General features: G+C 37.1%; 1 protein-coding gene across 10 annotated transcripts in view; it reads right to left on the bottom strand.

The window, feature by feature from the left end:
* Positions 1 to 25,998, bottom strand: part of ANKS1B (ankyrin repeat and sterile alpha motif domain containing 1B) — a 1,022,908-nt gene that overhangs the window by 437,950 nt on the left and 558,960 nt on the right. For all 10 annotated transcript variants that reach the window (XM_012787601.3, XM_020287904.2, XM_012787602.3 and 7 more), the window contains exons 13-14: positions 15,936 to 16,525; positions 14,157 to 14,229 (exon numbers count right to left, since the gene is read on the bottom strand). In XM_012787601.3, coding sequence (XP_012643055.1) covers positions 14,157 to 14,229; positions 15,936 to 16,525 — 663 coding nt within the window. The remainder of the gene's footprint in view (positions 1 to 14,156; positions 14,230 to 15,935; positions 16,526 to 25,998) is intronic.

Below are 25,998 nucleotides of genomic sequence, written 5' to 3'. Positions count from 1 at the left end.
AATTTTCTTCCCTGAATACTATATAAACTCTTATACTTTCTTATTTGTGAATCATGAATCAAATATGTTATCTATTTTTAAAAAATCAAAATCTTTCTGGAGAAATTTTCTCAGCATTAAACCAAAAGTCAAAAATAATGCATATTTTCAGTTTTCTTTAGTCTGGAATCTTAAAATTGAAAAGACGTGTAACCAGTGAAGAAATTCAGGATATGAAGGTCACATAGGTTTATGAAAACCATTGTTAGCACACAGGAATTGGGGCAAGCTCAGCATATGCCTATGCCCAGGGTATCACTGTATTAGCATAAGATATAGCCAAGACTACACTGGATTCAGGGACACATGAACACATTAAATAAAACGCATCTTAAATTTGTATTAGAGATCCCAAGCCTAAGCACACTAAAACTCTCTTATTTGACATCTTATAATCTGAAATGTTCAATTTAATAATTTTCCAAATCTAGAATATGGTTGCTATTTATTTAAGATATGAACTACTATTGATCTCATGATTAGATCTTCCCAAATGAAAGAGAGGCTCTGTATCTTTCTCTGACATACTTGGTGACATTTTTATAATAGTACTACTAGTGGGTATAAAAACTTTTAACTCCAGAAACCCAAAGTCTGGAGTGCTGACTCCCAGGAGTTAGAAAAAGTCTTTCTTAAATTGATAATTCTTCATTAATGCAGTCTTCAAAACTGCAAAACATATTCTTTGCTTATATGCACTTTCCCTCCTTCAAATGGACATAGGTTTGTGCACACATGCATATCTGTACACACACACATATATGGGAGGAGTTGAAAATAAAATGTGTTAAAGAATATTTGCATTTTTCCTAGACAAGGTCTCAAAGTTTCCATCAGACACGCAAAGCAGTTGGTGACTCAGAAAGGGTTAAATATCACTAAATAATGAACATCACCTGTCCCAGTCACTCCTTTCCCTTTTCCTACAGCTACCACTTAAATCTAGGTTGTCAACTTCCCTTGGGTCCAGATGACCATGACAGCAGCAGAGCTGGCCTGTCTGCCTTCATGTTTTCCACACTCTCTACTATATGCTCAGCCAGACAGTTGTTAGCATAATCATTTTTGAAATAATTTACTGCCTACTTTATCAAATTAGTTGAGCATTTGACTGTAGGTTGAACTATACAGTAAATGCTCCTCAACAATTGTGATTGTGCTATATTTGTGCACTTGCGTGTGAGTACTTGGTAGTCTTAGTCTACAGTCCTGGAATCCCTCTCCGTTCCTGTATTTATTAGTGGAGAAAACTACCTTGTTTATTTTGTTCACAGAGTGAACAAAAATGTTTTAATATATAAAAATGAACTAGAAAATATGTTCACTTCTTCAGGAAGAAAAGCATCCTAATTTTTTTTCAGAAGCCTTCCAGAGGGAGGGTGAATGGTCCATGTATGTATGCAAAGCAACTATTTTCTTGAGTTTATTGAGTTCTTATAAACTGCATTCAATTGCCTGAAGAAAAAATAAATGAAAACAGTGACTTCTAATTTAAACATAAAAAGAGTTTTCTGGAGAGGTGACACGTGCTTTTGTATAAAAGATCTTATTAAATTATACCAAGTAGGACATGTCATTATTCCCATCTTAAAGAACAAGGTAATGAAGGCTCAGAGTGATGAAGTAACTTGTCCAACTAAGGGTATATACAGCTAGGAAGGGAAGGAACTGGGACTCTCAACTCACTTTCTCATGCCATATTTCGTACTCTTTCATATATGGTGGGTGGCGCCCCAACCTTACTGTTACATAAAATTTTAGACAGTGCATGTAATTTTATTATTAAGTACCCCTCACATTCTGGTGCTAAAGTAATTGATATGCAGAACAGGTTAAATAAAAAGGGCCTTTTTTTTTTTTAAAAAAAGGATAAGGAAAAGTAGCATTGATGTTTTAGAACCAATATGTGTTTCCATCATGGAGAAAGCTAGAATTCCCCTGTAGAAAAGTCTTTACAGAAGCACTACCTTATCACTGAACACCTGGCCATATATAAGTCATAGGTAAGATACTCCCCTTTCCCTGAATTCTAATGAAAGCATTGTTCCAAATCTGTAGGTATAGCTTTTATAAAAATGAACCATGGGGAAAATTCCTTGTAGAGTTTAAAGCTAGAAGATGGTTTCTTTCTCTATATGCCTTTATGATACTGCCTTTATAATGACACGCCTGTAGCCCACTTTTGTCTTGATTGCCACAAGAATCTCAGAGTCAAGTTGTATCCTTAGTTACAGGCATCTTCCTTAGTTTAGTTTTTCTGGAATATTTTCCTTCTTCCCCCCCTTTTTTAATTTTTCTCTTTAAAACTATCTGGTTCATATCTTTTACTATTGTTTCAATGGCTTTTTATTTTACTGTAATTATATCTTTTATTATAAGCCTTCTCAAGTCTATTTTGGAGATCTTCAAAGTATAAATAGAGTACCACTCTAAAGGACATGAGCACTTACGCCATTAAAAAAATAATGAGTAAACCAGGTGCAAATGGTTTATTTAAATGCTTGAGTAGCAGCTCACACAGAAGAAGTTTTTGTTGTAAGTGCACAGGGTAATAGAGTTCTGTTTTCTTTCTTTTATTCTTATAATAAAAGGCTTAGTGTCACTATCACAACCAATTCATGTGTCAGCAACAGTAGGTAATAGGTATTGGTATCGTACATTATGCTTTAATTAAAATAAACCTTAGTATTTTACTTACGTTTCATGATTATGCACATTTGGTATGATCCAAAGACATAATGGAAGAATTTTCTAAGGAAATTCTTGGTTGCAATAGAATTGTCTCAGAAGTTGATACAAAAAATCAATCTGTATATTGTCTAGGCTACATATCTTATATAATTATGTCACCACCATCGTTCTGATTATCGTAGGAATATAATACACATCACACACTCACACTGTGTTTCCCCCAAAATAAGACAGGGTCTTATATTTATTTTTCCTCAAGAAGACACCCTAGGGCTTATTTTCAGGGGATGTGTTATTTTTTTTAAGTACAGTACAACAATCTACATTTATTCAAATATAGTTAAGTTGTCTTCTTTTGGAACATCATCATAACTCTCCAAACCTCGAATTCCATCCTGAATTTCTTGTGATTCTATTTCCATTAGAACCGCTGGTCCCAATCTCTCATGTCGAGCAATAGAGCCCTCATGGGGCAGATGAGAAGGGCTGCTGGTCTTCTTTACCGCTCTGGTAGGAAATGCATGGGTTGTGCAGATACGCTGCATAGCCATGCCCATCACTAGGTCTTATTTTCGGGGTAGGGCTTATATTGCGCAAATGCTTAGAAATTCTGCTAGGGCTTATTTTATGAGTAGGTCTTATTTTCGGGGAAACATGGTAGACACAGATCAGCATGCACTCGTTTTTCTAAACAATAGGTACAGCAGAGAAAATTAGTTAGTACAGTCTTTGAGGGGCAACCCTGGGAAAATGCGCTTTGTACTATAATTAATACCAAAAGAAAGAGAACTAGCTGAGAAGTATGATTAATACTAAAAGAGGAAAAGAGAACTAGCTGAGAAGTTCAAAGTGAACCAAAAAGGCCTAAGAACTTTTTAGTACTATCAATAAAAAAAATCCAGACTTAGGCAAGGTGAGAATTAAAGCAACTATTACCATAGGGAGAATGCTCCTCCCTTGGGATTTTCAAGCATCTCAAAATCAAACAGAAAAGGCTTTTCTTTTATATGGAGGGTTAAGCAGGACTAGCAGAAACTTAGAGGAGAAACTGAGTGAGAGGGTGGGGCTGAGTCAGAGTCACCATGATCAGATGGCATAACAGGAAATCTCTCTGTGATTAGCTGATTTGAAAGGAATTGTTAAGGGTGGACGTTCTGCATTTTAGTGCCTGGTCAGATTTAGGGCAAGTCAAAGTTAGGAGCCCGTGGGGAGGAGAGATACCTGACTAAATCTTGGTCAAACCAGGTAAGTGGGAAGAAATGGGCAATTTGAGCATTTGGTCAGGATCTGCAACTTAATAGAAAGTATATGCCATCACAATCCTAACTTCTTTTTTGTCATAAAACTTCTTATAAAAAGCATAGTGGAGTCGAGAAGCAGGCATAATATCGTATCAAAAATTCTTCATTTATTCCCATTTGCATCACGAATGTACACATGATCTCAGCTAGTCTCTAAGTCTCCTACAAGTCAGCATAAGGTTTACTGAGGGAGTTGAGATGCTTAGGTGAAAGTCATTTTTTGCATACAAATAAAAAGAACTGATCTATCTTACAGACATATATCACTTAGATTATGCATTTGTTATATTAATGTATTAAAAGAGCATTGTAAAATGATGATCTGGCAACATTCCTAGAAGAACCTCATTTGAAATACACATACTTGAGATTTATTGGTCATTTGTCCTTAAGAAATTAAGAAGTGGAAAGCTTTAATGGAGGACATTCTGCCAAAATATAACTTCATGAAACAAAAGATAAAAGTATGAGTCATAGAATTACAGAGGTGGGAAAGATCTAGTCCTATCCTTTTATTTTCAAAGGAGGAAGCTGAGGCTTATCATGAGGTGGTTTTTAAGTCACACAGTAAGTTAGTGCAGAGGTGGGATAGCAATCCAGTCTCAGAGCTCCTTTCCTCCTCCAGGAAGAACTTCACGAACGCAATTTTGTTGCGTTTTGTTATTGACTTTACTAATTATCAAAATAAGGTAAAGCTATGACTTATTATTAAATGGGAAGAACAAGTTGCAGAGAAATGTATTTGGCATGTTTTCATAATCTTGAATTACAAATAACATCTATATAGCTATCACCTGACACCTATCAATCTGTATATGACTGCATGGAATTGGAGAAAAGAGTGGAAGCATATACACCAGACTAACATTAGACATTCACAGGAAGGGTAAGACAAAGAGGTAAGGAAAAAAAAATGAAGCAAAATAGCATTTCATGAAATGGCATATGAAAGTGAAGATTGTAAAGTTCTATCTGTAAAATTATTATTAATAAAAAAATTGAATGTGCATATATTTTTAATTTTTAAAAATTAAAAAAATAATATAACTAATTTTTTTTTTCCTTTGATACAGAGTCTCACTTTATTCCCCTGAGTAGAGGGCCGTGGCATCAGCCTAGCTCATAGCAACCTCAGACTCCTGGGCTCAAGCAATCCTCCTGCCTCAGCCTCCTGAATAGCTGGGATTACAGGGATAGGCTATTATGCCCAGCTAATTTTTCTATTTTTAGTAGAGATGGGGTCTCAGTCTTGCTCAGGCTGGTCTTGAACTCCTGACCCCAAGCTATCCTCTAGCCTCGGCCTCCCAGAGTGCTAGGATTACAGGCGTGAGCCACCGTGCCCAGCCTGAATGTGCATATAGACAAGGACTAAGAGGTCAGTAGGATAAATATATAGACAAGGACATGGCCAAAAAAAATATACCACTTTGATTGGGGTTGAGTTATGGATAATTTTTAAATTTACATTAAAATTTTTGAAATAACATAAAAAACAAAAATAAAACAGGTCAAATGAATTTCTTTTCTGAAACCACTGAAGCATATAATAGCTATTTTAACTGAAAATTGATAAAAAGAAATATATATTTATAAATAGTATTTAATTAGTGAATATTTATCTAATCATGAGCATTAATAGCTATAAAATCTTATGTTTCACATGTAAATGTTTATATCTATATGTATGTGTATATACATATTTTATTTGTTTATATATTTGCTTACTAAATTGGTATATACTTTTTAATTAAATAGTTTAGACAATGAAAATAATAGTAATGCATAAAAAGTTTAGATAGCTTAGAAAAAGAGAAAGCAAAAATAAAAATAACTGATAATCTTATCCAGAGATATCCACTGTTAACCTTTTTGCATATGTCCTCCCAGATCTTTTTGCAAGTATGTGTATTAAAAAATGGGATAATATTTACTTATTTTCTACTTTTTTACATAGTAACATATTATGGCTATATTTCCATGGTCATAAATACATATGCAATGCCATTTTAATTAGATATATAACATTTTGTCATAAGGAATTACTATATTTTACAATTTTTTTATTAATGGTCATTTGTTTTAATTCTATTTTTAAATGACCATAAACAACGCTGAAATGAACAACTTCATATTTTTTTTCTTTTGTCCAGTTGCTTCCTTAGGACATAGTCCTATAAGTGATATTCAATTATAAAATATTTAATTTCCTAATTGCCTATAAGGTTATATTTGAGTATCAAGAGTAGTAGTAGATGGAAAGCCCTTTGTTATCAGGACAAAATATCATAAAATCAACCAGTATAAGCTGTAAAGTTTTTCTCATGAGTAACATACATTTATCACTCAATTCTTCATTATATTTTGGGAAAACAAATTAACAAATTTATATCTAAAAGCAATCATAATGAGCATGTCTTATGAAACTCTACTTTCTTTCTTTCAGATTGTCCCTAATTACTTTTACCTCCTCCTCTCTTGCCAGTATGAGGTCATTAATGGTGGATATTGCAAAATGCACTGATATTTATATGAAAGTTATTCAATTAGTATATATATCTTTAAAAGATGGGATCTTGCTCTGTTCCCCAGTTCAGAGTGCAGTGGTCTGATTACAGCTCACTGTAACCTCCAATTCCTGGGCTCAAGTGATCCTTCTGCTTCAGCCTCTCAAGTAGCTGGGACTATAGGTGTGTGCCACTATACTCCCCCTCCCCCAATTTTTAAACATTTTTTTGTAGAGATAGAGTCTTGCTATGTTGCTCAGGCTGGTCTCAAATTCCTGGCCTCAAATAGTCCTCCCACCTCAGCCTTGCAAAGTGCTGGAATTATATGCCGGAACCACCATGCTTGGCCCCAATTAATATTTTTTAAGCATCTATAAAGGAGACTTTTTGTAAGTATTTTCCAGCTTTATGATGAATGTACAAGGAGTATATTCTATCAAACAAGCATCATCCCTAATCCCTATACTCAAGATACTTACATATATCAGAAATAATGGATTTTTATCCATACTTTGGAAATGTTTTATTTTAAGGGAATAATGGATGGAAGGAAAGAGAGAAGTCCAAGAAGGGAGATGTTATCTGTTAAGGTCTACTATATACTAGGAGTGTAGTTAACCACTTTCTCGTTAATTAGAGCTTCTCAATAATATTGAAGAAAGGAGATATTATTTATTATAGCTGTTTTTCATATGAAGAAGTAAGGTTCAGACTGATTGAATGATTTACCCAAGGTGACACTGCTAGTAATTGTTAGAGTGAGTATTCAGTACCAACTGATACATTTTTTACTTAACTAAATAAGTTTTCAACAATTTGAGCTTCCTAGCAATAGAATATATCATCTCTGGAAGTAGCAAACTTATCAGCATGGGAACTATGTAAGCACATGTTAGTTGATGATGGTTGATCACATATCAGAGATGTTATGAAAAATATTCCAGTACTAATGGGTGACTGCACTTACTCATCTCTCGAACCTCTTATTGAGTTGAAAACAATGTACCATTTTTTAAACTATTGATACATCATAAGCAAATATTAGAACACAGAATAATACTTGACTATTTTATTCTTAAGGGAAACCTGACTTCACATATGTACATCACCTCCAATTTTAAAACTAGAAAATCTCAGCCATATTTGAATGATCAAAATTTATATTATGCAAGTTATTTTAGTTTTTAGACACTATTTGGAATGTATGGTGCTAAATAAATTTTAGCGTCTCTTATGCTAAGAACACAATTGTTTGGCTCATTAAACAAGATCTCTTGATAAAGATTAGTTAACCTATGCTAGCCTCACAATTACTGAAATTCATAATTTTACATGTATATTCTATTATTAAGAAATTCCTTAGATTTAATCTATCTGAAAAAAATAAGTCAGTGAAGTGTTATATAAAATAATAATAAAAATAAATCCTCTCCTGATTTAGATAAAATAGTGTGCTTGTGTGCTAATGTATTCTACTACCCACCTTCCCCAGTTGGTTCTATTAAAAATAGTACTGTAAAAAGAAATAAAAATCAAAAATATGCCTGTTGCAAAGCATTCTACAGAAGCTTTTATGTGCAATTTAACAGTTCATGGAAAAAAGAATATTGCTGAAGGCAAGGAAAATTCTTCCTCTGAAAATAAGTGAGACCCAGGTTGTCATTGGAGCTTGTGCATTCACTTTTGGGAGGCAGGATATATTTAGGGGTGTGACTCATTTACATACATGACCATGTGGCCTGTGCTTTGGTAGGGCTGAGAGGTTTTAGCTAACGCCCTCTATACTGATGGGTAGGTTTTGCCAAGAGAGAGTGGTTGTTTCTACATGCAAACACCCCCTTAGTGCATGTCAGTGTGACTGGACCTAAAAGTAAGAAGTGATGAGCTAGCTTCTGTTGTTTTATGTAGGCAACATATTTTATTAAAAAGAATGTGACCTTTAAGAAGAGAAAAATCCAAGTTTGAAGCAGTTGACTTTGGCAAGCTACTTAATATTTTAGAGCCTTTCTTCATCTATAAAATGGGTATAACAACACTTCACTGAACTGTTTTGAGAATTGAATGCAAAAATGTTCACAGCAGCACATCATCTAATACACAGTAAGAATGGAATATGTTTAGTTTCTCTCTTCTTCTTCATTTCTCTAATAGTACGTACATTTTGTAATGCTTCTCTAGATTTTGAGGAATGATATTCCCACTTCAGCAGGGAGACAGCTATTAATTGTGACAAAGTACCTCCTGGTGCAGATCCAGAGCTATGTGAGCAAACATCAGGGGCCTGGAAGCAACCAAGACCTCGGGGAGGAGCGATTTCTGGGGCTGTGAAGACATGTGCCATCCTACTCAGAAAGGGCCACGTGAGCTCTCCCCCTGTTTCTGCAGACCCAGAGAGAGGGAGGAGCTTAGATCAGGAGGCCAGAGAACATTTACTCTGCCTTAGTGAGTTCCTAAATCCCAGAAACTCCCTATGGAGGGTCTGCTATCAGGAGCTCTGAACTTAGCCCCTCAGACTCTAGGAGGAAGAGGAGCAAAAGCTTAGAATGCAGATAGTGAGATCAATGTTAGTTCCTGCTTTCAGAGCTATGTATTTTCCAGCAGATGACCTAAGAATTATACATTATCTATCCAATATAGACAATTCACTCTATGATAAAATTCTTTATGAATTCATTTTAATAGTCCTCATTTATAACTATAATTTAGATGGAATTCATATATTGACAAAAGCAGGTTTTTAAAAGATACAACTCGAGAATATTTCTCTTTGAGTACAATTTAACCTTAAATATATGAAAAAAATCTCAGCCTTAAAATCTGCATTATAACTAAATACTACTTTTATACTAATGTCCTGGAGATCCTGTATATTTGTCATCTGTTTAGTGAAACTTGAGATTGTTAAAAACCAGTTTAGAAATAGGAGAGTATTTGTAAGATTACCTGCCACCCTTGTATATCGTAATGTCTGGGGACTTGATTACTCTTCATGCTGTTGTGTGTGATAAGCATGTCCTGTGGAGACACTTACTGCCCCCTGAGTTGCTTAAGTGACCTTCGATCCCATCAAGGAAACCATCTACCTGATTCTTGGAATGTGTGGGAATGTGAAGTAGTTCCAGTGGACATGGTAAATTTCTTAACTTGAAAGTACTTTCTTGTGGTACAGTGACAATGGTTAAGAAATAAACTTCAGGCTGGACATGGTGGCTCATGCCTATAATCTCAGCACTTTGGGAAGTCAAGGAGGGAGGATCACTGGAGGCCAGGAGTTTAAGACCAGCCTAAGCAACATAGCAAGACCTCGTCTCTACAAAAAAACAAACCAAAAAAAAAAAAACAAAAAAAAAAAATTAGCTGGGTGTGGTGGCACACACCACTTGTAGTTTTGGTTACTTGGGAGGCTGAGGCAAGAGCATTGCATGAGCCCAGGAACTTTAGGCTGCAGCGAGTTACCGTCTTTCTCCGAAAATAAGACCTACCCATAAAATAAGCCCTAGCAGGATTTCTAAGCATTTGCGCAAATAAGCCCTACCCCGAAAATAAGACCTAGTGATGGGCGTGGCTATACCGCATATCTGTACAACCTATGCATTTCGTCGCGGAGTGGTAAAGAAGACAAGCAGCCCTTCTCATCTGCCCTATCCTGATAGCTACTATCCCAGAAGTGCGGGCAGCCCCACCACCAAGCTTGACTCCCCCTGTCAAGTTCCGGCCATCCTGTGCGTGCTGCAAGCTGAGGCTTTGAGGGGAAAATAACACATTCCCTGAAAATAAGCCCTAGGGTGTCTTCTTGAGGAAAAATAAGTATAAGACCCTGTCTTATTTTCGGGGAAACACAGTATGCTTGGGCCACTGCACTCCAGCCTGGGTAACAGAATGAGACACTGAGAAAAAGAAGAGAAGAGAAGAGAAGAGAAGAGAAGAGAAGAGAAGAGAAGAGAAGAGAAGAGAAGAGAAGAGAAGAGAAGAGAAGAGAAGAGAAGAGAAGAGAAGAGAAGAGAAGAGAAGAGAAGAGAAGAGGAAAGAGAGAGAGAGAGAGAAAGAAGAAAGAAGAAAGAAAGAAAGACAGAAAGAAAAAGAAAGACAGAAAGACAGACAGGAAGGAAGGAAGGAAGGAAAGGAAAGGAAAGGAAAGGAAAGGAAAGGAAAGGAAAGGAAAGGAAAGGAAAGGAAAGGAAAGGAAAGGAAAGGAAAGGAAAGGAAAGGAAAGGAAAGGAAAGGAAAGGAAAGGAAAGGAAACTGCAAAAAACGATTCCACATGAAAGCAACTAAGAATATGAGTCGTTATGCCTTAACTACAATCCTTATTGATCAAAAAGAAAAGCAAGATTTTCTATGTATCTTCCTGTGTGGCATCCAATCTAATTAGAAAGACAAGGCATGCATACTTGCATAAGAAAGCAGGAGAAGTTATATGTGTTAATCACCTGCTATGTTCTAAGCTATAAAATTGAGCATTCCTAATCTGCAAATCCAAAATGCTCCAAAATACAAAACTTTTTGAGCACCTAAGTGATGCTACAAGAAAATTTTACACCTGACCTCATACAATAAGGTCACAATCAAAACCAGTCAAAACTTTTTGTTTCATGCACAAAATTATTTAACATATTATATAAAATTACCTTTAGGCTATGTGTAAAAGGTATATATGAAACATAAATGAATTTAGTGTTTAGACTTGGGTCCCATCCGCAAGCTATTTCATCATGTGTATGCAAATATTGCAAAATCCAAAACAAATCTGAAATCTGAAAAACTTCTGGTCCTAAGCATTTCAAATAAGGGATACTCAACCTGTTGTAGTATGATGTAAAATTTAGTCTCCCAACAGGTTTTAATGATGGTTATTAAAAATCTGAATTTATAGGTAAGGAAGTTGACGTAAGAGAGGACAGAAATTACAAAGCTGGGATTTGAAACGAGGTCCATCTAACTTCAAAATCTGTTCTCCGAAAGAATTGTAAAAATGCAAACCTGGGAGTACATGATGATATGAAATATATTATCACACTGCATATCCAGCATCACCAAAGAATGGGGTGTTCTACATGATATGAGGTATTCAATATAATTGAATCCTATTGCCAACACTGATTTGCTTGGCATTTGAATCTGATTTCAAGTGGGAAACCAGAAGTGGTGTTTGTGAACATTATGTGTTAATGTGTTCGGAATGAGAGCTGAAGGGACTGACCTAAAATAAACGCATTAAATATTTTTAGGTATATTTATTATATAATATATATATTTAGGTATATTTATATATACCTATAATATAATATATATATTTAGGTATATTTATATTTATTTAGGTATATTTTTAGGTATGTTTATGACCTAAAATAAATGCAGACAATATTTTTGTCTTAGTCCTGGACAGTTGAGGTTGGTGGAAAAATTTCAAATTACTATATAATTGCTGAGGAAATTAGAAGGAAAAAAAAAAAGAGGAAACTGATTTCTATGAGTAAAACTAGTTAGATGATTCATAGAGACTGTCATATATATATATATAGAAATGAAGATGAGAGAGTTCCAAGTCTTTTCCTGGTCTAAGAGGGTTCCAGATCTTTTCCTGGTTCAATAAATATTTCATTTATAAAATACCTGACATTGGAAGTGTGTGGGTGGGGGGAGGGCAAACAAAATCACTGAAACAAAATGGACAAGAGCATATAAAATTTAATGCTGATCCTTGATCCTTCATCTCCATTAATTATGATTTTATTCTCCCAATCATCTTCTGAGGTTTTAAGCAACAAACCTCATAAATGCTTATAAAACTACGAAGCTCTGTTAAAGCCAGGCATAACACTTGAGTTAGGGCCTTCCAAAGTGACTTTCTGGACATGGACAACACATACCATGTGAAGTATAATGGGATTTCCTCTTGCTTGTTCTAAATTTACCTCCCATTAATTTCACTGTGCATCCCTTCTCTACTGTCAAGCAAAAAAAGAACACTCATATTTCATCACAGTATTGAACAGTTAAACCATTCATGTTCAATTTTTCATTTTTCTGTGCTAGGGTACCCTGGAGTTCTAGGCTCTCTTTTAGTAACTACTCCTCTCTGGTAGCAATTGACTGGTGGGTTTGCTATGACCTGTATTACAATTGACACACCACAACAATTCCAGGGAATACAGCAAATTTACCATTAAGACTGTGAAAATAGCTGATATGACAAGGTTTATAAAGAAAAGTCGTATGGGTAAGTATCTTAGTGTGACCACAGTGTTGAATGCAGTGTCTCCCTCATGGGAGGACAAGGTGAGCGCTAAACTTTAATACATATCTACATGTATCACACTTCCACATTTACGCCATTGCACTTTTCTATAATGACCCTATATTAGTATCTCCATTTCTGTTAATTGGGGAAACCAAGTTGCCTAAGATCAAACTTTGAGTACATAGCAGAATTGAGATCTGAATTTATGTCTGTTTGATTTTTTTATTTCACTGTGCGATTTCCCATTTCAGTGTGTGATTTCCCAACCATACTCAGTACCCAAGATTTCATTTGTGGAATGCCACCTTCATATGGTTGTTTATTATCTCTTTAGTTCAATCCAGCCGTGAGAGGGAAAGGACTGTAACTCAGTATAGCCGTGATTCACACCTGGCCTGATGGCTGATTGGAATGCTACATGTTATGGTCAATCACTTACTTAGTACATAATTAGTGTGTAATTAAGAGGTAAAAATTAAGGCACATACAGAGCCAGTTTTTTTAAGTAATGATTCTTTGGGGATTGAGTCTCCACTTCCATTTTCATTGCCGTTGTAAAAAATAGTAAATAAAGGCAGCAGGCAGGATGGCTGACATATTTTTCAAATGTGTCAACTGAGAATGTCAAAATGAATAACCAGACCTTTTTGTTTGGGGCATGTTGTATGTGTTTGCCATAAAATCCACACACTTTTCAACTCCACCCGCTTTACACTGAAGTGGTCATTATACTATGAGTCCAGCTGTGGGAGCTCCAGACAGATCTGGTGTCAATAGTGAATAATACAAATGTCCCTGTATCTGCTATAGACCGCCAAAGAAAAAAATGAGTAGACTTAGATCTGACATGAACTTCCACTTTGAGGTTTAGTTGCAGGGAAGAAAATAAGATGATACTTAGTAATGGTAATATATTAATGATTGCAAAACTAACTATTTGTGGGATACTCTGGCAGGTACTATGGGATACACAAAGATGATTAACACAGTTCTTGCCAAACTGGAGCTTACAACTTAGCAGAAATTGTTAATCTGTTTGGTTAAATGCATGGAACATTTCACTGAATGAGAAATAGTAGTGTATGAAGTCGTCCAATTCTACAGTGCTTTGAAGTGCTCGATACTGAGCTCCACAAAAGTTGAAACTTCATTAACTGGCATCATAAAATAGCATACAAGATAAAATCTCTCAATTTGCTAAATCAGTATTTTTATAACTGATATTGTTTACAGGTCATTATTGTTAGAATTCACAGTGGAAGGAAATAATTTGTAGCTACTGCTATTATGATAAAATATGAAATTATCTAAAGATCCCTATCATTTTTGGCTATTTTAAACCACATTTATTCATTATAATGTAGAGGAAGGCTTTCTTACTTGTGAGCTCGCCATTCATCTCTTTAAGTTCCCTGTTGATTCCGACATCTATGGAATTCATTATTTTGTCAATCTGTGAGAAATAAAAATCATGTAACTGGATTATTACATTCACTTTTAACATTGCATTTTAAAATAACTTTCAAATGCCCCGAGCATATATTCCATATTGTTGGTGTTATTACCCACAGCAATACCACAATTAAGGGACCGATAGTGAAAGATTTAAAGGGAAGCAAAAATCTTTGAGATTGTTTTTTAAAATATAAATCACGCTCCCCTTTCTTAAACTTTCAAACTCAACTTGCCTTTTCTTTGTGTTTCTTGAAATGAACTTTGTATTTGGATGGGTTGGTAAGTTAGGAACTGTGTGTTCTTTATACTCAGAAGGGTCTCAGGGTAAGTGCATGTGAGAAAGTGTATGCCCTCTGGCATCCCTCTGCTCCTGCCTGGGCGGAGTGCATCCCAGCTGACTGGTGAAGGGTTGGGTTTCAGTTTGTGGGCACAACCACAGGAAACAAGTCCCAATTAAATGGTTTGACCAGCCACAAGCTCATTACTGGTATCCATTTTCAAGAATCCAGGCACAGAAACAATTCTAAGAGGTAAGTTAAATTTTAATCAATCTTGCCTCCAAAAAAGGATTTCAGATATTATTCACATAATTAATAAACATAAGAAATGATATACTTGAAAAAACTACCCATCTACTAGTATGTAATTTATAGGGAGACATGACTATCTAAGCTATGGCCATTTATGGTTTAATCCCTCTCCTCATCTTTGCAACCTGAATAAATAAGATGACATATTCCAGAAAGAACCATGATCATTACTGGAATATCCCATTTTGTTCCCCACTGAAACAGATGCAGTGACATTAAGTGATTTTCCCAAACGGCTCAATTCAGAATGTCACTCTCAGAACCATATCCATTTCTAGTTCTCAGAATACTAGAGTGATCTGTTGTGCTTCCAAACCTAATCCAACTGGTAGAATCTTTTGAGAGACAAAATGTGATGTGTTGGAATGATATACCAAGAGGGACTCTGGTCCATTCTTTGAAGAAGTTCAACAAAAGGCAAGACACTTTATTATTTTATGATGCAATCCTCCTTAGGGACAAAGGACATTTTATAACCTTATAAGGGTACTTACTTTCTGAATAATTCTATGACATTAAAGATTTGTCTTTAAGCAGAACTTACATTGGTGATACTTGACCCCCAAACATTTTTTCCTTTAATGCTTCCCCAATAGTTGCACAAGGGAATATTAAGTGATGAGTGTTTATTATATGGTACTTGGAGCAGAGCCAGGACCACCGTGTTTACCATTAAGGTTAAGATTCTCAGGAGCTCTTCTGAAAATACAAGCTACTTTAAAGAAGGGAGACAAGGTAACAATGAGTGTAGCAAGTACCAAAATGACATAGAGCAAAATGCCAAGCTTTTTCTCAATTTGTCAGCTGCAGGGCTTGGTAGGACAAGATGTGAACATTCTCTTGTACCTCAAAGCTAGTTATTACTTCTGCTTGATATCAATTTCTATGGAAACAATAGATTAACCCACATGTGTGGAACTGTGTTTGTTTTTACACTTGCTGTGAAATTGCCATGTGTTACCCATAGAACCTTTCCATTCCAGTTGGAGCTGTATGCATTTGTTAATTTTTTTCTTTTTGCCTCTGAAAGACTTAAAAAGCTAAAAAGCCTTCCCCCAAACCTCCCTTGACTCCAAAGCGTTATATAAAGAACAGCAAGAAAAACAAAGCTTACTTCTTCCCATTCAGATGTGAAGGATGGTGTTCTTTCAGAATTCCCTTTAGAACTGTGTTCAGCAGTGGAAGATTCACTCCAGTTAACTCTTGATGTTTTCTCATTGGAAGGGTAGGCAATGAGACTGGAATCGGATTTAGAGACGTTTTTTGATAAATGCATGTCAATCAGGGCTTTAGGCAATGACCTTATTCTCCCCAGAGTACAGGCTCTCTCCACAAATCCCCCTGTGTTCATAACCCACTGGTCCCCATTCCGGGATCCACTCCTGGTTGATCTTGTGCCAACAATGGTATGGTTTTCAAGTTGGTTGCTTTTTTTATGAAAAATTGTTCTACTGACCACTTTGGGTTTAATTTTCTTTACCAAAGGCTCTGGCTTATTTTCTATCGGAGACTGCTTGAGGGGCAAAGGACTGTTTGCCAAACTGACTTCGTTTTGTCCTTCTTCACATTGCTCTCTCCTCCCATAGAGATGAAAGGGGTTTTCAGGGGATTCACAGGCTGGAGAGGATCCATGAAGCAGGCCTGCAAATTGCCCAGGGTCATATTCTTTTGGGGGATCATTGTCCTCCTGTTGAGAGACATCATCTGCAAAAAGGAGGAAAGGATGTCAAGATGCATGGTTACAAAGGACTCTGAAAGCCATGACACAGTAACAGTGCCCTTGCAAACTTGTGCAATATCCAGACATTTGACTTATAGCTACACAGCAGCACCTTCACTTTATGAAATCCCATGACCCTACAGTGCCATGTATTAAATATAAAATGAATGTGTGTATATATATATATGAATCAAACCTTCCTGAGAAACCTGAGGGTTCATTTCAAAGGTATGCACTATGTATTATATTAAATAATTGAGTGACAGTATATGTTTCTCCCCTGAATGCAAGGTGTGTTTTTTTTTAGTGGATGAACAAACCTGAGTTTTCTGGAAGTGGAATGCTCCCTTCCAAACCCTCACAATGAATGAATGAATCATCATGCAGCAGAACATCAGGCAAATAAGTCGAGATAAAATACAAAGACATCCCCTTGCCCTCCTCCCAGCAAATAGCAAATCAATCCAAACACAAAATCTTGAAAAGAAGTGCAATTAGAAGTAATTTAAGTTGAATAATCCTGATAGTATTACTTTAAATATAAAATTAAGAATAATTCTACAGAGATCATATGATTTAGACAAAAAGGATTTGTTCAGGCTTAACACAGGCAAACAATGCAACCCATAATATCACTAAGAAGCGAGACTCTTTTACAGGAAACTGATGTTGAGCTATTAACACAAAGCTATCTTGTTCTTTCTTTTTTCAGATAGCATTAATCATTTTCTAATTTCTTCAGATCTTTAGAAATGTAATGCAGAAAAGAAACCAAAGAATGGTAATTTTTGTTGCCTTAGAATTTTTTCCTAAGATAAAATGTAAATTTTCCCTGAGATTTAAAATGCACCATGCTTTTATATGACTTAGTTTTAAAATGTATACTTGTGTATATACCTGGCCAAAAACTTTAGCAAAGGAAGTAAGTTTACTTTTTATTTTTTTCAGTGTCATTTTAATTCATGTAGATAGCTAAATACTTGCCAAGATCAAAAGCTAAATTAGCTGACAAGCCCATAACTCACTCTTGCAAAGAAGTCATAGCCAACGTGGTACATAATGACAACAAATTCAAAGTTGATTTGCTGATTCATACTTTGAAGAAGTTAGTTACTATCATAAACCCCAAACAACAGCGTTTTTATAAATTAACAAATAACATTTAATGAGTATGTGCTATCTACTAGTCATTGAATTAAGAGTTATATTTATATTATCTCTTTTGATCCTCATAAAAATCCTGTGATTATTAAAAATAATCATGATTTTTCTGATGGAAAGCAATATGGCCATACTATTTAATTCTCATACTTTTAAGGAATGGGTAACCATAAATCTCATCAGACATCTTCCCAGAGGATGAGCCAGACAAATCTATTCTTTATATTAAGGACTGGCTCCAGGTCTCTATACTGCTCTCTCCCTGAGAGCTGGTAAAAACAGGTGCATTCCCAGCCTTATGTACCCCCAGACCTCAGGCTCTTGCTTGGCTTTTGCCAATAGATGGTATCTCCCTGGCTAGACCTATCATGCCAGCAGCCTGAGACGGAAGAAAGAAAAATGGCAGGAAGAGAGATCTAAGGGAGACCAATCCAAAAGAGTAACAGTGGACCCACCAAGCACTATTATACTCACAACTCCATCCCTTTCTAACATAGTCACACTATGTCTTGACAACTCCATTTTGTCTTCCTCTCACATCAAAAACCATTTCTTTTTTTTTTTTTTTTTTTTTTTGAGACAGAGTCTCACTTTGTTGTCCAGGCTAGAGTGAGTGCCGTGGCGTCAGCCTAGCTCACAGCAACCTCAAACTCCTGGGCTCGAGTGATCCTTCTGCCTCAGCCTCCCGAGTAGCTGGGACTACAGGCATGCGCCACCATGCCCGGCTAATTTTTTTTTTTATATATATATCAGTTGGCCAATTAATTTCTTTCTATTTATAGTAGAGACGGGGTCTCGCTCTTGCTCAGGCTGGTTTTGAACTCCTGACCTTGAGCAATCCACCCGCCTCGGCCTCCCAAGAGCTAGGATTACAGGCGTGAGCCACAGCGCCCGGCCCAAAAACCATTTCTTAGGGTAGAATACTGAGTGGATAGCGGGACAAGGCAGCTTTGAACTGTCTCTAGAGACCACCGTTTATCACCTATCATCTCCATGTTTTAAAAAGTCAAAATTAACACTTAGACCATGTAAGTTGCTGACATTTCCCCACCTTGTCAGTGATTAAGCTGAGGTTCAAATTAAGGTCTATCAGATTCCAACGTTCATTGGCCTGGAAAATATATTACTTTTAAGATAATAAAACAACCCAGCATTGAGTTTACCCAGAAGACAAAAAAATAGGCTCTTTGTGGAAAGGGACATATTTCTCCTGTCAGTGACCATTTCTGAAATTTTGGAAAAGTAGACTAAGAGCATTAGAGTTTTATGACTATCTGTTTTTGTTTTGCTTTGTTCTCTTCTTGGAGGTAAGCTAATATTAATAGAAAATAAGACCTGGCATTCTGTTCCAATTTATTGTCTCTGTTTGCTTCCTAGACTACTTGGAGCCTCCAAAGAACTTCACAGCATAAGCAGGTCGGTGTGCTGAGACAGCGATGGTGAGTGATGCCGTAGGAAGCGAGAATTCTGAAATAAGGAAGTTTAAGGATTTCATTTTGCAAGTTGTTAAAGAAGGCTAAGGGGTTTGAGTTTGAAAGGAAAACTGAAAAGAGCCAGCCTATTGTGGGAAAAAGGTTTGTAGATCTCAGTCAAAAGGTTTCTGACCATGTTCATTATCCAGAATTAGAACAATTTTAGGGGCGTAATATTATTTAAAGTTTTCTGTGAATATTATTGTTAACATCCCCGCTGTGGTTTGACCAAAATGACTGTTATTACAGCCCCAAAATGCTTTCTATCGTCCAAGTCCTCTAGTCATAAGCAGTCACGTCTCTAAGTAAAAGAGAATTTAGTTATTAGCTTATAAAGCTTAGTTTATTGAATGACAGTTTTTAGCATGGGGATAGTTGGTTTCACTTTTGCCAAGAATGGTGAAAAGGCAAATATTACTTGCTTATTTCAGTAGTGGCCAAATTCTAAAGATGATTCAATTTAAGGAAAATGAATTGATATGAAACCTCCAGAAAAGCCCGTGTAATGCAGTTCTGGCTCGGATCTGCTCCCGGCGCCCTGTGGACACAGCCCTCCCACTCGGACTCCCAGCGTGGCCTTGTGCCTTGCGCTGCTCAACCAGACAGCAGCAAACACGACACGAGCAGAGATTTGAGAAGCACTCGCGCATCAGGCTTGTTCTCTTGTTGCTCTTGGAACCTTGCCACCATGTGAACAAGCGGGGCTGGCCTTGCTGGGTGATAACACATTATCCAGCTGTTTTAAAATGTAGGTATTTTTATTTTTCAAGTATGGTAAAACCAATAGATCAGGAGATAACCGCCATTGAAAAGGGAGACTGTTATACTCATTGATCCAAGAAGAAAGGCATGTCACAGTGCAGAGGGCCACAGGGGAGCACCAGGTTGGTCAGGAGGCAGATGGAATGATGGGAGATCATGGGCTAGGACCTTTATTGTGGTTTCCATGGTAAGGAACAAGCAAAGCAAGCAGGGATAAGCAGATTTAGGATTGGCCGGTTTGAATAATTTCAGCACAGCAGACGCTGGGGCATAGGGACTGTACCTCGTTGTCTGGTACCTGGCCCTGGGGTCATTAGGGCAGGTGAATGAACAAATGGCCTGGAGTGTGAGAGATAAAGGAGGTGGCTGGGGTATGGGCTCCGGATTGGGTGTTTTGCATATAAAAAGACAGTTGACAGGGATCCTCAAACTTTTTAAAAAGGGGGCCAAGTTGGAGGACCGGACTATAGTTTAAAAAAAACTATGAACAAATTCCTATGAACACTGCACATATCTTATTTTGAAGTAAAAAAAACCAAACAGGCAAAAATACCTGCATGTGGCCCGCAGGCCTTAGTTTGAGGATGCCTGGTTTACTATCTCTAGGAATTAGTTAGCCCTGGAGTCCCTTCTGGGCTAGCAAGGCCCCAATATATCAAAGCATAAAAATGAAAACAAATAAACAAAATAGAAAATAAAAAAACCCATTATCCCAGCCAACAGCCAGCCAACTTCCACACATGTGAGGCCATCTAGGACCAATCAACCCAGGCTGACTGACCAAGTGACCACAGACGCATCAGCAAGCATAGTCAAGATGAGCTGAGCCTGGCCCAGGCCAGAAGAAAACACCCACCAGAATCATGAGCTAAATTAATGGCTGATGTTGTAAGTCATTAAGTTTGGAATGTTTTGCTATATGACAATACACAAAGAATCCAACCTATATCCTTAGTTTTAAAGAATTAATATACTCTCTTCAAAATTAATTCTCGTAATGTTTATATAATATTTCCACACCTGGAAAATGATGGTAATAATAGTATATACCTAAAAGTGTTGTGAAGATTAATGAAATCATAGAAGTGTATTAGTCCAGTCAGGCTGATATGACAAAGTACCATAAACTGGGTGGCTTATAAACAACAGCAATTTATTTCTCACAGTTCTAGATGCCGAGAAGTGGAAAATCAAGGCAGCAGCAGATTCAGTGTCTAGAGAGGTTCATTTTCTGGTTCATAGATAGCTCCATCTCACTCCTGTCCTCTCATGGTGGAAGTGATGAAGGAGCTTTCTGGGGTCTCTTTTATATTGTCTCTACCCTCATAACCTAATCACCTCGTAAAAGCCCCCTTCCTAATACTATCACTTTGAGGGGTAGGATTTCAACATATGAATTTTGGGGGGACACAAACATTTGGACTATAGCAGGGAGTAAAACAGAACATTTTCTATTGCATAGAACACACTAAATGTTTCTATTACTATGACAATAATTTTTATTCTAGAGGATTTCATTTTTATAAAGAAATGTAGTAATACTGATCCTATCAGACACTCAATAAAAATTATTTTGACACAGTAATCATGTGGGATTTACTCCTTCATTTCTGTTTGTATATTTTAAAAAAGTATACTTTGGAAAGGGTTTTTGTGTTTTTCTTACTATTTCTTTAGATAAAACTGAGGCTATATATATATATAGATTAAACTGTTTTCATAACTTGTCTCATTTAATTTCACACTTCTCCTTTGATAAGTGAATATTTCATGCCAAGGTACAGAACTAAATACGTGTGAATTTCTATCTGATAGTTATTCAGAGCATCATTAGCATTTCAAAGAAATGTCAGAGCACATATCCAATAGTAAGCAGTTCAATCTCTTTTTATTCCTCTTTGCCTGATCTTCATCACCTATATAAATACCTGAATCACAACAAAACCCAAAATTTCATGTTAGGATGAAAACAAATTATGGAAAACAAATGATGACTTCTATTATAAGATCATCATTTTTATCTATTGGGTCATTGCATCCCATTAAGGAAATCAAAAGTGATTCCATTTTCAGGGATCCCAGTGCCGATGTTGATATTAGTAGAAATGGTAAATTTATTTCACAGGTAGGTATAAAACACTTCCTGTACACCAGGTGGCAAAGTTTCAGCAGTGACAAAGGCAATGTTCTGCCTTCATGGTGCTTACACTCCAGCAGAAGAGACAATTCCATGCAAATTAAAAAATTGAACAATTTCTGATAATGGTATGTTCTATGGAGAAAATAAAGCAAAGTAATGAGATAGGAACAAAAGGAAGATGCTGTAAGGTGATCGAGGGATGTCCCTCTGAGGAGCTGACATTGAACACAAACAGCAATGACAGTGAAAGAGTTAAGCATTCAAAGTTTTGGGGGAGGATTATTGCAAGGCAGAGGGGGAGGAGATTTGAAAAGCCTCTGAGGCTATTGTGAACAATAAAGGCCAGTGTGACTTTAACAGAATGGTGAGGGATGGGTAGAATGGTTGGTGATCATATCAGAGATGAAGTTAGGGTAGGATTGGCATGAACTGATTTATACTTTTAAGAGATCACCTGGTACCGTGTTTCCCCAAAAATAAGACAGGCTCTTATATTTATTTTTCCTCAAGAAGACACTCTAGGGCTTATTTTCAGGGGATGTGTTATTTTTTTTAAGTACAGTACAACAATCTACATTTATCCAAATATAGTTAAGTCGTCTTCTTCTGGAAGGAACATCATTATAACTCTCCAAACCTCGAATTCCATCCTGAATTTCTTGCGACTCTATTTCCTTTAGAACCATTGGCCCCAATCTCTCATGTAGAGCAATAGAGCTCTCATGGGGCAGATGAGAAGGGCTGCTCGTCTTCTTTACCGCTCTGTAACGAAATGCATGGGTTATGCAGATATGCTGCATAGCCACGCCCATCACTAGGTCTTATTTTCAGGGTAGGGCTTATATTGCACAAATGCCTAGAAATCCTGCTAGGGCTTATTTTATGGGTAGGTCTTATTTTCAGGGAAACACAGTATTTCTGATGGTGAGTACATGACAATGGCATAGTGTTCTTTTTAAATTAATCACCCCAAATCTCCCCATAAAAACAATCCATGGGATAGTGAAAGAATAAAATGAGAGCATGATGGTGAAAGAAAAGAAATGCAGGTGATATCTTCGATAATGCTGAGTATCAAGGGATCCCCATGGGTCCAGAACATGGATGTGCACAGCAAAATGATGCCATAGCAGCAGAATCCGGAACTGGATTAGCAGCTGTGCAGCTGTCATGGTGACGAGAGATGGAAACTTGATGGGGTCTACAAGCCATGGAACCCAGAGATTGACACCAGATACTAATTCCCAAAAAGAGAAGTCCCCACCCTAAGTAGGATGCTGGTCAATAGAATCTGAGAACACCTGACAGAACTTGAAAAAAAATTCTACAACAGGAAGCATTTAAAACCCTTAGGAATCTCAGCAATTCCCAATAAATACATACTTTGAGTAGGCTAGAGACTTACTCTAGAGAAAAGTTCTTAGGAAGAGTATACTAATGGAACAGGGGTGAAACCCCCTGAGATGTGAGGGAGAAAAACATTTCACAGCATGGGGAGGTGGGAGTGGCATGCAAGGCAGATGTCCAGTGGAGGGAGACCTTGAACGTACTAGAACAGCAAAGGACAGTGTTCAGATGTGAGAGCACTGCTAGGAAAGGCAAAGTGCGTGGAACTGTGGAGAATGCAGGGGGCATAGCAGGAAGCCTTCCTGAACTGAGCACAGAAGTAGCCATGTTTCTTAATACTGTGTAGTAACAATGAAGGAGAAAGCCCTTGAGCCATGAAGTAGGAAAGGTACTGTGGCTCATCCCCACTCCTACACAGGAAACTCTTCCTAATAGTCAAGGGAATTCCTTCTCATGAAACATGGGAAATAAAAAAAGATTCAGATAAAACCTTGTTTAAAGATATTGTAAGAAAAAGAGATCAAAATTAATATTTAACAGTTAATGAAAACAACCCCCCCCCAAAAAAAGGTCCCCAAAGAATTTGAAAAGTGTAACCTAAAATTTCAAAATTACTTAAAAGAAATTAAGAAAATGATCAAAACTCTGAAAGAATGGCCTAAATCACAAGGGGGGGAGTTCAGCCATGAGATGGCTGGCCCTACTCTTGCCTCTTACCCTTTCACTCCATGAGCAATTCAGTCCTAATGTGGTTAGATGGGGAAGAGAGAGAGAGATGGTGTTCACACGTAAGTGGGGACGGGGTTTTGCAGTGGCCCAGAGTGGAGTATCGGAGCCCCAGCAGGGTACTAGCAGTGCCCATGTTTGGGGAAACACAGCACGGCATGTTGGAGCCCAAGCAGGGTTCAGAGGGCGTCCACATGGGAGAGTGGCCCAGCAAGGAGGGTCAGAGGCCGGGTAGGGTGAGGAGAAAATCCATGCAGGGGGAATAGACTTTCAGGAGTCAGAAACTGAGCAAAGCAAGGAGGATATCCCTGCAGAAGGGTCAGCTTAGCAAGGAGTGTCAGAACACAGGATGAAGAGGGTATCCGCGTCCAGCAGAGGAAAGTATTCATGTAGGGGGTGACCTGGCAGGGGATGTCAAAGCCCCCTTAGGGAAAGGATATCCGTATGTGGGAATGGCTTGCTGTAGGTGGCGGAGTCCCGGAAGGATAAGCAGGGTGTTTACACAGAGGGATGAACCGACATGGGGAACCAAATCTCTATCAGAGCAATTAAGATGTCTGAGTGGGGAGGAGATAGCAGTGAATATGGGAGATTGGGTATTTACTTACAGAGAGATTGATTACATAGGTAACTACATCAAAGATAATGGGAGCCAGGTTTCTCCCTGTTTATTGAGGGTTTTACAAATATGAAGGAGAAAGCTCAATGTGTGATGTTCGATCAGAATAGGAGATATCAGCCTTAGAGAGAGAAGGAAAGAGAGAGGAGGTAAATATTTATTTTCATGTATATGTACTTACATACATATATTACCTAACTCTCTGCACTGAGAGGGCCTGGGAAATTAACATCTCAATAGCAATAAATAAAGCTCAGATTTGGCTTCTAAATAAAATTTCTGCCAAAAGAAACATGTATCCATTGAAAATTGACTGACATCAGGGACAAGGAAGTACTAAGAATGAAGGGGCATGTCAACAGAAGAGAGATGCCACCTTGAATGGGTTCCTGTTGGTTAAATCGAGGAAAATTTTAGTAACAAAATAAATAATGACAGTCATGGATTATAATTCACTGAATAAAACACGAGTGCATAAAAATATTTAAAAAGTTTGATTAGGAATGGGAATTTTAAGTAATTTCAAATTGTCTCCCCACAAAATATTTATTGACTGTAAAGAAAAAAAGAATCACTTTACGGTGAAGAGATCTGGGAAGCGCTACCTTCATCAAATAATCAAGGTGAACATTGTCAATAGAACAAATCAAAATCATAACCCATCTGATAGGATGCAATGAAACAAATGCAGAATCACTTCTGGATTTTCCTGCCAAAGATGTGTAACCTCAATCTAATCATGAGGAAATGTCAGAGAATCCCAATTTGTGGGACATTCTACAAACTGGCCAAGTCTTCAAGATATGTCAAGGTCTTTAAAAGTTTTGGGGTCATGAAAGTCAAGGAAAGTAAAAGGAACTCTTCCAAAATGAAGGAGACTAAAGAGACGTTACCACTAAATGCAACATGTAACCCTGAACTAGAGCCTTTCATCATAAAAAGACATTATATACATGAAGGACAAGCTTATTCTAATTATGGACTCAAATAAAGAAAATTCTTTTTAAAGAAGATTCTTCTAAAAAGTGTATTTATAAAGAACACAAAATGAATTCATGGACTCAGAGTGTATGATTCCTTTTATAAAAAATTCTCAAAATGACAAAACTATAGAGTTGGAAAACAGATAAGTGGTTCTGGGGAATAAGGGATGGAAGAAAGGTTGAGGATAAGTGTGCCTATGCATGGTCACACAAGGAAGAGCTCATGGTGATGGAACAGCTCTGTATT

This window comes from Microcebus murinus, chromosome 10, assembly GCF_040939455.1.
Source record: "Microcebus murinus isolate Inina chromosome 10, M.murinus_Inina_mat1.0, whole genome shotgun sequence".
NCBI classification, from domain to species: domain Eukaryota; kingdom Metazoa; phylum Chordata; class Mammalia; order Primates; family Cheirogaleidae; genus Microcebus; species Microcebus murinus.
This window is presented reverse-complemented; position numbering and strand designations above follow the sequence as displayed.